Raw genomic sequence first — 11,856 nt, forward strand, 5'->3', positions numbered from 1 at the left:
TATAAAAAACCCTTGTGAATGACTTGAATTCTGACTAGCTTTGAGGCGAGATACGACTTACAACATGCAATTTAAAAATCCATATTTAAAAGCTATACAAGTAACTATACAAAGCACAATAAAGATTGCATAAATTCATCTCAAATTCATTTTTTAAAGTACAAATGACTTCAGACACACGTAGTTAGTGTCAACAGGACAGCAAAAACACCAGAGAACTCAAGGACTTACTTGCCATGATTCGTTATTCTAAACCCCCCCCCCCTTTTTTTTCCCAGAATTAGTATTCCGAGACCTCTCTGAACTTGTTTCAATAAAAAGGGTAAGAACTCAAAGAAAATTATAAATTTGGGTGCTTTTTAAAAGCTACACATCCTTGGCTATGAGCAATGTTTAGAGGTGAGTACAGCTTGTTCTAACTAAGGAGCCCAATCTTGTTTCCTTTTTTTTTTTTTTTATTCCCTTTTCTCCCTTCCAGGGGCTGTACCCAGACTGTAAGTAAATAATGCTCACTGTGCAGCTGTATTTAAAATCAAATAATTTTCACTGGCAATGAAAGTCAAATCTAAACCTGTGTCTCCAGAGAAGAAAGACTAATACAGTATACTAAATTACCGATTAGCCAACTGCTCCCATCAGAATATGGTTGGTTTAAAGGTATTATTTTACTCAAACAGTTAAGAACCCGGGAACTCCTTAACTTCAACAGCCTGAATAAAAACAAAACAAAACTGAAGTAGATAGACGATTGAAGCTTGGAGTCCAAGGTCACCCTTGAAATATACCTAAGTTCCAGTCAGCCTACTTCTTGAATCAGTTCTCCTTATGTGATTTTTGTCATGTAACTGCATCTGTTTTATAAACAACTGTAAACAAAAACAAAGTCTATAAATGTTTGATTCTAAAAGTGACATTTCAGAAGTACTTTAGAAAATGAAGCCTATTTGTATTAATCTTGGCTCTAGTCACTGCAAGAAGGTGCTATACATTCTGCAAATACACCTCATGCCCACCATGCAAATTCCCTTTTACTCTAAATCCCAGACCTCTTTTGTGCAAAGACGGTTAATCATGCCAAATTACGTAGCAGTTTCGTGCTGTAGATAAATGTCAGCGAAGGAATTAACCTAGCTCTCAGACAAACTAGTAATATTAGCCAACTAAGTCAGAAGTCTCCTAAAACAGGGGTTCTCAACCTGTTTCTCTTGGAAGCACCCGTCAACATGCTATAAAAACTCCAGGGCCCAGCAGGGGCAGAGAGGCAGGGGCCTGAGCATAAGAGGAGTTTGACTTCTATGGGGAAGGGGGGCAAGGACCAGCTGGGCTCAAGCCACCTCCCTATGGCAGGGTCCAGGGAGGGAGTGCCGCTTCCACCCCAGACTCATCTCAGCAGACCAGCCAGCCTGTCTGGTTGGGGGAGGGGCGGAGGCGCAATCAAAAATTATAACTCAAAGGTAGGGAGCTTAGCTCAAAAAGTTTGAAAACAGCTTAGGGTGCAGGGAGGGGGTAAACTGGGCTGTGTGCAGGCAGGGGGTACTCAGGGTGCAGGGAGTGGGGTGACTAGGAACTGTGTGCGGACAGGAAGGTAGCTGGGGCTCTGTGCGGGCAAGGGGATAGCTCACGGTGCAGGGAGGGGGGTGGCTAGGGGCTGTGTGCAGGCAGGGGGGTAGCTCAGGGTGCAGGGAGGGCACAGCTCAGGGTGCAGGGAGAGAGGTATTAGGGACTGTGTGCTGGGAGGGCTCCCCTCTGGTCCCTGTTCCCAGAGGGGTCTCCCAACCCAGGCAGCTCTTACTAGCTGCCTCTGCAGGAGCAAAGGGGGCTGAAAGCTGAGGAGCAGCTTCAGCCTGGGGCACCAGGAGGAGACAAGGAAACACTGCCACTGCCTACTCCATGGCACTAGCCACAGCAGCAGCTGCCCTGCACTGCCCAGCTCCAGTTTCCCGTCTCTGACCTGGCCAGGGGGCAGGGAGAGGAGATGGGGCGGGGGGGGGAAGGTGTGGAGCTGCCTCCTGGATTGCCGTGCTCTTGCACTCCAGTTTGGGGGGTGGAGAGGGCAATGCCCTCCATGTCCCCAACTCTGCCCATAGGCTCAGGGCTTCTGCCCCACAAGGAGCACAAGGGCTCAGGGCTTCAGGCCCACGGGGGGCAGTAGGGCTTGGACTTTGGGCTTCAGCCGCGGGACCCACGGCCAACCTTGAAAGGAATCACAGATCCCCGGTTGAAAACCGCTGTCCTAAAAGATCTTAAAGGGACTCTGTTTATTTTTGGACTACTTTTTCCTTCTCCTCAGCTTATAAAAGAATGGAAGTGGGAGTTCCTGTAACCACTTCCTTTCCCCTCAGGTGTAAGCTTATAATTACAGGAATTAATATGACTTAGGAAAAGTAGCTGAAGAAACAAAATTTGTAGTGGAGGCATATACTGGGACTCCTTGCTTTGCAAATTGGGAAAAGGAGTAGAAAAATACAACCAAAGAGCCAGGATCTTTGGGGGTATCTGACACAGACTAACAGGTTGGGGACTAAATGAGTCAAACGCAGAGAAGTAGGTGGATCAGAAAGTGAAAACCATGGAAGGGAGGTGAGAGATGGAAGGAAGAGGTTTGGTTGTCTTCTAAGAGAAAGAAGTTTATGGAGTGGGAGTTTTAAAAAAAAGTGTTGCGCAGAAGACAGCAAGAAAGTGAAGAGTATTAAATGAAGTATGGTAGCAGTAAAAGAGGAATCTAATGAACCAATTAGTTGTGAAAACTAAGTGACGGTAACTAGTAAGGAAGGGAAGTTGGATGGGGTCAGCCAAATTACCCATATGGGAAGTGAAGTCATTCACTATAAGGGTAAAAAACAAACATCAGGAAGAATGAGCGACAGCTACAGAAAGGGAGAGAAAAGCCTATGAAGGAAAAGGTATGCAAACAGGGAAACAAAAAGCTGAGAGCAACAGAAATAGGTGCAAAGAGAAACCTGGTAAAACTGCTCTCAGGGCAGGCAGAAGTGAGAAGAAAAAACACAACACTAAAGAAGAGGATAGCTATAAGTAGGGTGACCAGATATCCCAATTTTATAGGGACAGTCCGGATATTTGGGGCTTTTTCATATATACGCACCTATTACCCCTCACACCTGGTCCAAATTCTTCTACACTTACTATCTGGTCACTCTAGCTGTAAGAAGCCAAGTCAGAAACAAGTTAGAGCAAGTCAAGGAGGTAAAGAAATAGGAAGATAGAAACTTGTCTATATCCCGATGTCTGACAGAGCAGAGGGGAAAAGGGGAAAGACAAAACAAGGGATGAATATTTAGATGTGCAACACAATATGGCTCTAAAAAGAGAGCATTGCACGATTCAGTATTTGACATCATGATTTCAACATAAAATACATGTAGTTTACAAATAATCTGGGTGGGCAGGGAGGGTTCCTGCCAGGCCTACAAATGCTATCTATATTACGAGATTCTAGTTGGATTCTTTCCTTCTTGCATATCACCACAATAAGAGGGTACTGCAAGTCATCTTAGATTGTCAGTGATACCTGCGTGCACCCCCATTGTTTTCAAAGGAATTGCACAGATATAAGTGATCTAACTATATTAATGATGAACAAGAAATAGAATACAGCGCTCTCACTCTTACCTGTGTTGGCTCTGCCAAGCTAGTAGAAGTAGAGAGCATGTTTTGTTTAAACACCAAACTAAGCAGACTCTAAAACACAAACAGGAATCGGAGGTGTTAAGTAACAAGTGCTATTTTGTGTCAGTTTTCAGACCATAACCATAAAATAATATTTTCTAGAAACAAAGAGTGTTCCATTGTCAGCTCTATATTTACCAATAACTATCTAGAACCAACTGTGGACATATACAAAATGCAGCTACTCGAATATTCATATGTCCAGGACCCTAGTATTAAGTTATTATAAACCCATCCTCCAAAGCAATACCTGTACTAAAACATTTTCCAAAATACTGGGTTATTTATTTCTATGCTGACAGTGACCTGAGCTAACTATAATTTTATCAACAAGAACTTCATCACAGAAAGAATGATCTAGTGCAGTGGTTCTCAAAGCTGGTCCGCCGCTTGTTCAGGGAAAGCCCCGCCGCGCCCGCAGGTTCAGCCGATCGCGGCTCCCACTGACCGTGGTTCGCTGCTCCAGGCCAATGGGGGCTGAGGGAAGGGCAGCCAGCACGTCCCTTGGCCCCGTGCCGCTTCCCACAGCCCATGCTCATTGGCCTGGAGCAGCGAACCACAGCCAGTGGGAGCCACGATTGGCCGAACCTGCGAACGCGGCAGGTAAACATACCAGTCCGGCAGGCCGGGGCTTTCCCTGAACAAGCGGCGGACCGGCTTTGAGAACCACTGATCTAGTGGACTGAATTTCCTCAGAAAACTGTTTTTAAAAATAAATCAATTACCTATATTTCAAAGTCTAGAATACTCAATCCAGCCAACTTTAACCACCTTTTGAGCCATACGTATATTGCCACACACTGTATCAAGTGTTACACAAGGCAAAAAATTGAATTACAGCACTTGTCATACTGGAACAGACCAGACCATCAGAATCTTATAACCAATGGCCAGTGCCTAATTGCTTCAGAGAAAAATAACCATGTTATTGCAACTCCTAATTTTAAAGTGTTCTTATTCTCCCTCTGAGATACTTCAAATGTGAAAATGAATTCTTATAAAGAAGCATCTTCTGATTTATATGTAGGCTAAACAAAGATGGGGATTTGGCTATAAGACACTACAGGGACGTATTTTCTTTTAAGTTGAGGTTACTTTTACTGCTAATGAAACAGAGGTAACTAGAACCAACTGTTATGAGATCACACAATTTTTGTCCTATTGCAAACATAGGAAATTTGCAAAAAGTCAGAGTATTTAAAAATTTGTAATGTAAGAATAAAAACACCAGTAAAGCGGCTAACAGAAAGAAAGGTACTACTGTACCTACAGTTCAGCCTTAGGGAAAATTTTCAAGAAATACAGAGTTTACATAAAGGTCATACAAATGTAGCACTGAAAAGGATCTCAGGCATTCATCTATCTAATCCATCTCCCTGTGCTGAGGCAGGATTAATATACCTAGACCATCCCTGATCAATGTTTGTCTAACCAGTTCTTAAAAAATTCCAATGACAGGGATTTCACAACCACCCAAGGTAACTTGTTCCAGTGCTTAACTCTTCTGAAAAGTTAGATAGTTTTTCCTAATATCTAACCTAAATTTCCACAGCTGCAAGTTAAGCCAATTATTTAAGATACCCAAATAAATTTAATTCGCTTCACAATTATAAAATTTTGATATACGTTTTCTTATTCAAACATTTTGGAATTTTAAAATGTTTAAAAAGTCAATTAAGTCCTGGTAAGAAATACTACATAGATTATCTTGGAAACTAAAGTCTATTTATTCAAAGTCCTAACAATGCTCCTTAATCATGACCAAAAGGAAACAGGAGCAAAAAGGTAGTTTACTTTCCATGGACATTAAGCATTTATATAGCAACAAAGAGGTGTTAGGAGCTTTAATTGTTGTTGTCATTAAATGGGAAATATCCCTGTCCTAAATTTACTCTAAATTAATCAATCTGTAACTCTCCGACACCCCCAGCTAAAGTGACTGTATGGGAGTGATTTGTATGATGTGAACACCTGTCTAGCAGAACTAAAGTGAGACCATCTAAATTCACATACACTGAACAGTAGCTCCAGATGGTTATGATTTTTAGTCTCACTATCAATAAGCAATATCTGAACCAGTAACCTATTACCAACCCCCTACACCTTTCAGAACCACTTTCAAAACTTTATAGAGACATTCAAAGAACTATTAGTGATAACTTTCTAATATTTGCTAGACATTTATCTGGGATGCAGAAAACTACATTTTCTTTTGTTTTTCTAGATTCATTTCTCTGAAAATTTCATTTTTGTCCACTTTACACCATGCAGACACCTGTACAGTGCTAGACTTCCTGAACAAGTCACTATCATCTCAACCATTTATTAAGGGGTAAATTGTTATTAAAGAATAATTGCAATATTGTCCAGAGGCCCCAGTAAGCACTGGGACAAACTCCATCGCGCTAGGTGTTGTACAAACACAAATCAAATACAGGGTCATGATAGATCGTAAACTGCACTAATGCCCTAACCCACTCCATGAAGACAAGACACGTGAACTTGATGCAATGTGAGAAGTCCCTTTGAAGTGAGATTACATACGGTGTGTAAAGTTAAGCACATGGGGTAAATCTCTGCAGACCCAGTGCCTAAGAAGGTTATTCTATGGGCCCTAAGGTGTACATCTCTCCATTTTCGCTTTGAAAACAAGGGCAATACAGATAATACTAAGGACAGAAAGACTGTTAGTAAGGCACAAAAGTCCCAGCTACATTACTGCATGCTCTCCCAAAGTTGGTGTGGACCCCACAATGTCACTGCTGATTTGGGGAAAGGAAGTCAGACATTTAAGAAAGCAGCTGAAAGGGAAAGAACAATTGCCTGAATGTCTCAAAGATGAGATGGGGAGGTAGGATACTAGATTCTGCTCCGCAGCAGTGGCACAGCTCCCTTTCTGTCTCCTTCCCATGACATCTTGCAAGCTGCATATAGGAATGCTTAACACCCTTCTGATAGCTAGTCTCCCCATGAGCCCAAACTTGCCTTAAACAGCTTCCTCACGGCACTCTTAGAGGATAAAGAGAGCAAGCTGCAACATCTATGATCTTGTAATCAGCCTTCAACTAAGAATTCTGTCCCTGCCCCACATAAAGACAGACTAACAGAAATAGGCTTTAAAGTCTAACTGTAGAACACAATATATTCAAAAAAACCTGATATTTACATAGCAACAACATGCTCATGTCACAGACTGAACACAGCTCAACACACACTAGTTTGCAGGAGAAGGTTCCCTATCCGCTAAGAGCGGGTGACAGTCTTGCTTTCTCCTTTGCCAAGAGGAGACCTACAGAATAGCAGAAGGCAGCATCCCTGCAACTACAAGGGACCAAAATCACTTTTGGAACCATGCAGCTATCTACCATGGCTGAGCAGCTAGCTATACATACAAACAAAATAAGAAACAATGTCATTTTGCTCCTTATCAAGTGCATTCTTTGGGGAACTGGCAGTTCATCTTACCAAGAGCTGTTTCTGTTCTTTTCACCAGAATACCCGAGTCTTTCAATAGGAAATGGAAGTGAAGACTGAGAGAACATAAATATTAACCAAAAGTTAGCTAGGAACTTTAATAAATGTGTCTTGATGTTTTTCTCCTGAAAAACAATTTGTCTCTTCCTTAGTGTTTGTACTGCAAATGGCACGATGGACCCGACTGCTCATTTAAAGCTCATGTGCTTTTGTGTACTTCCATGATACAAATAAAGTTATAACATCAATATTAGGAAAGTCAGTCTGACACTTGGAAGGAAGCGACTCTCTAGCAAGGAACACTCACGTAGCTTAGGCCACAAATAGGTGTTTTTTTGAAAAAATACCATTATAGGAAAATATCTGTTTGAATTATGAAAAAGGAACACAGCTTGAGTTTTTTGAATTCATATATTCTCCTACAGTGTTGAAAACCCAAACAGCACAATGTTAGTTTACCAGAAACAGACAAATGTAGTTTCACTGTTCGAGCAAGCAATAAAGAAAAAGCACGAATGGTGACCAGTACATTACATTTTGTAACTTGTTTGAATAATCTTAAATTTTAGCAATAAAATATGTAATATTTTAAGGCTATGATTTTATTTTAATAAAATTAAGAATTAACAAAGACAATCATATTCTCCAAGAAAACTTTTTAATAAATCCAAGTATCTGATAAAACTCAAACCAGAACACCTAATGCATTAAGATGCTATAATATTCTTGTTTAGATAGATAAATCTGCACTAACTTTATAACAATTACAAATCCACATAAAGCAATGTTTAAAGTCAAATTCCATGAAGCACTGAGTAACCTCAATTCCCTTTGATTTCTGGAGTCACTAATTTATCATATTTTTGATACGTTGAGTTCCTATTTAACTTCTTTCAACTCCTGCCTTTGCTGACTTCAGTGGGAGCCGAGGGCATTCAGGTATGAAACTGCAATTGGCAGATGGCAAAAGGATACCAACAACAGCATTTGCATCAGTAACCTTTTCAACCTCAGATTTCAGACTTTTAAGAACCAAAACTGAAAACAAAGACACGTGAGCTGACATTACAGATTGACGTCCAACCTAAATATTTATATTAAAAGGTATTTTAGGAGTTAAGAAAGCATCTTAAACAACAAATCAAAAGATTTTTAAAAAATCTTAAATGGAACTGTAAGTTCAATAAATCCTTTTTTTTTTTTTCTAATACTTCTACACTGATACTCAACGCCACGTTTCAGAAACGAACAGGATCAAGCAATACAGTTAAGGCATACTTTCCTTAATTAAACCAAGAGTGTAACAAAAAAAATGCCACAAACGATTAGTTGTCTGTATTTTCCTTTCTCCTCCCCCCATTACTTTAAAGCAAAAGAAAATCATGCAAATACTTATCAAAAATATAAGACGGCACTGTAAGGAATGTATAGGTGGGAGAGACAAGTAGTAGCATTTCTCCAAATCCATGGAAGTCCTGCACACATTTGGGAATTCATGGATTTTGGAGAAACATATTCCACTCCTCCTCAACCTCCCCAATGAAAAACTGCATATTATATGCTATTAAATAATAATGCTGAGTTGGTATTTATTTATTCTGATCTCCCTCTGCAGGAACCCCCTGTGCTCCAAAAGCAAGATGTCCCCGATGCCTGTGAATCAGGGGCTGTACCCTGCCCCTATATATTCCTCAGTACGTCTCTTCACAAAATCCTAGAATGGCCCTACTAGTACTAGCTCCTTTATCAATTCTGCTAGTCCTTTCCATGCTTTTCTGTTGTCACATCTTTTAGGATGTCCTCTTATCCCCTCCATAACCCCATAGCTATCCTTCTAGCCTGCCACCTCAGAACCAGCACTTTCAAAACGTATATACTGTGATGAACACAGTTTAAAATATTGTGTGTCTCAATTTCCTTGTTACATTTTTCTCAACATATTTGTAAAAACATTATGGAAGATTAGGAAAAGCTTATACATGTAAGTATGAGAACATATTTAATAAGTTGAACAGCAAAAGCTCCTTCATGACCACTTACAACATTTAACACAAACTATTGACCAATATATCATAGATCACTGGTTCCCAAACTTTAAACAGCTCGCGAACCCCTTTCGCTAAATTGTGCAATCTCGTGAACCCCCTCCTAAAAAATGAGTATTCCAGGGATTTAAGTTTAAATTTCCTCCGCACTCCACAGGGCTCCTGCTGCTGGACCCCATTGACCATCCCAATCAACTTAGCTCCACTGAACTCGGGCTGCAGGTTCTGCTGACTGCCGGGGCTCGGGCTGCCAGCCCCAACTGCCCGGCCCCGCTCTCCCTGGGGCTTGGCTGCCAGCCCCGCGCGGAGCGCTGGGATCCGGGATGCCGGCTTCCCCACTCACAGGGGCAGGGCTCGGACTGCCAGCCCCAACTGCCCTGCCCCGCTCTCCCTGGGCCTCGAGCTGTCTGCCCTGCAATTGGGTCCCACCTGTTGCCTCCAATGCCCGGGGGTCCTCTGACCGCCATTAGTGAAATTTTTCTGGCAAACCCTCTGTAACGTTCTGCGAACCCCCCAGGGGTACGCGAACCCCAGTTTGGGAACCACTGCCATAGATGTTATGAGGAAACTCACTAATTCAGTATTGTTCCACCTACCACAAATATCCATCAAATCTATGTGCTAAAAATCATTATGAAATTTAAGTTGAAATAACTTGTAACTGCTACTACAAACAACAAGTAACTGCAGTTTCTAAATAAGTTGTTTACAGTTTCCTTAAAAGCAAAATATCCAGGTTGCTGGTCCACATTAGTTAAATGACTAACAGTTTCAGTTTTAAACCTTGACAACAAGCATAAGAGGAACATGATCTGTTTGTTTTACATTTACTAGGGCACATCCGAACAGCAGCTATGTTTTTTAAACATTATTATAAATCTACAGCTTGACAGCATTTTTTAAATGCTTCACTCTGTCTCAGAGTGCGTTTTTATAATTAAAACCTGCAAAGACTTATTCAATTCAAATTATTCTACCACAGCATCAATGAGATATTACAGAAATGCTCAACATTATGACCATAGCCCCACTCAAATCAACAGTATTATTCTTGCACGGAAAGTTAACCATGAGCAGCATAAGTCTCAGAAGGACTGGGACCTACAGCTGGGCTAATCAATTTACAGGTTTGACAGGACAGTGTTGCTTTCTGAATGACAATATTATGAGAACTCATAGGGCAAAGTTTTCCTCTCAGGTAGTCTAGAAATGTAGACCCATATTAAAACAACTATTACTGGATAAACTGCTAATGAGGCAAGGCTTAGGCCTTTTGGCTACTGTTTCATGAAAATCTACAGGTCATGACATGTTGCAAAAAATGCTTGAGCCCATCCACAACAGCTTAACACCAATGCACCTACGCTTGAGCTGTATTACAGCTACTAACTTTTCTACTGTAGATGCACTGTCAGAATGAAAGCAACATACAGGGAGAGCAGAGTATAAAAAAAAAATCTCATCTATCCTTTGAATCTGGCAATACAATGTTGCCCTATAAACAATATAAATGCTCCTAAGCTAGCATTCTGTTGCACAAGTTGCATGGAGTCAAGAGGCAGAGCAGACACCTGTCAATGAAGTTGCCATACCAGGAAGGAAAAGGAGTCAACATACCCTTCTGAGAGTCTCACACACACAGCCAGGCCAGTACTGAAAGCAAACTTAAGCTTTCTGAGCTGGGGGTATTGCTCCGGCCAATCAGCCAGCTGGCGACCATCCTCCTTCCCCACCACATGTGTGGGCCACAGGTGAGGATGTGGGGTGATATTCGGAAGTTGTGGGATTGTGATGCAGCAGCTCTGAGCCTTTGTGTGTGTGAGAAGCAGGATTGCACAGAATACAGCGCCCCCGTCTCCTGCCGGCCTGGCTGGCTCCGGCAGGCTCTCTCCGCTCGCTCCTCCCCTCACTGCCTCCTGCTCTCCCTGCACAACATCCATGACGTACCTTTATTTCTAGCACAGTGACTCTGGGGCTCTCCCATTAGGACAATTGTTATTATTTACCCTCACACCCGGACCCCCGCCGTGGGGGGCTTGCCCCGGGGCAGCCGCCTCCCCTCCCCCTCCCCCTCCCCCCGTCACTGACGGGGGGGGTCAAAGCTCCCTGAAGTTTTTTTTTTCCCCCTTTTTCCTTTTTTTTTTTTTTTTTTTTTAAGTTGTAAAAAAAAAATTTTTTTTTTGCGGGAAATTCAATTTTTATTGGGCTGCTCGGAAAGTTTCCCCGCCGCCTCGCGCCGGCCGGCCGCTCGGCTCACCAGGTTCTCGTAGCTCCGCGGATGCTCCTTGCCCGTCCAGTCCGTGCGCTTGGGCAGCAGCTAGGGAAGAAAAAGCACCTTTCAGTCACTCTCGGCCGCCCCCTCCCCGAAAAGCCCCCGGCGCCCGGGCCGGGGAGAGGCCGCAGGCGGGGCGAGCGCGGGGCGTGCGGCGCCGCTTACCTCCTTCTCCGCCACTTCTCGGATCAGGACCTGCAGCAACAACAAAAGGGGGAACGGCTGTGAGTGCGCCGCGAACACCCCGCCCTGCCCGGCCCCCCAGGCCCCGGCGGCGCCATCCCTACCTGAGCCGCTTGCTGGCAGGGTCCGTCCTCCAGAAAGCGGGCGATGAGGAAGTAGAGCTCTGCGGGGAGAGAGAGAGACAGAGAGACGGTG

The 11,856-nt window shown here is 42.8% G+C and overlaps 1 protein-coding gene across 4 annotated transcripts in view; it reads right to left on the reverse strand.

The window, feature by feature from the left end:
- The window catches only part of LOC119853819 (pleckstrin homology domain interacting protein), a 311,916-nt gene that overhangs the window by 296,018 nt on the left and 4,042 nt on the right, over positions 1–11,856 (reverse strand). For 2 of the 4 annotated variants that reach the window (XM_038397319.2, XM_038397318.2), the window contains exons 2-4: positions 11,766–11,824; positions 11,644–11,673; positions 11,464–11,523 (exon numbers count right to left, since the gene is read on the reverse strand). In XM_038397319.2, coding sequence (XP_038253247.1) covers positions 11,464–11,523; positions 11,644–11,673; positions 11,766–11,824 — 149 coding nt within the window. Of the gene's footprint in view, positions 1–10,823; positions 11,275–11,463; positions 11,524–11,643; positions 11,674–11,765; positions 11,825–11,856 lie in introns of those variants that run through there. The other 2 variants (XM_043510549.1, XM_043510548.1) reach the window with 2 other exon arrangements.

This window comes from Dermochelys coriacea, chromosome 3, assembly GCF_009764565.3.
Source record: "Dermochelys coriacea isolate rDerCor1 chromosome 3, rDerCor1.pri.v4, whole genome shotgun sequence".
NCBI classification, from domain to species: domain Eukaryota; kingdom Metazoa; phylum Chordata; order Testudines; family Dermochelyidae; genus Dermochelys; species Dermochelys coriacea.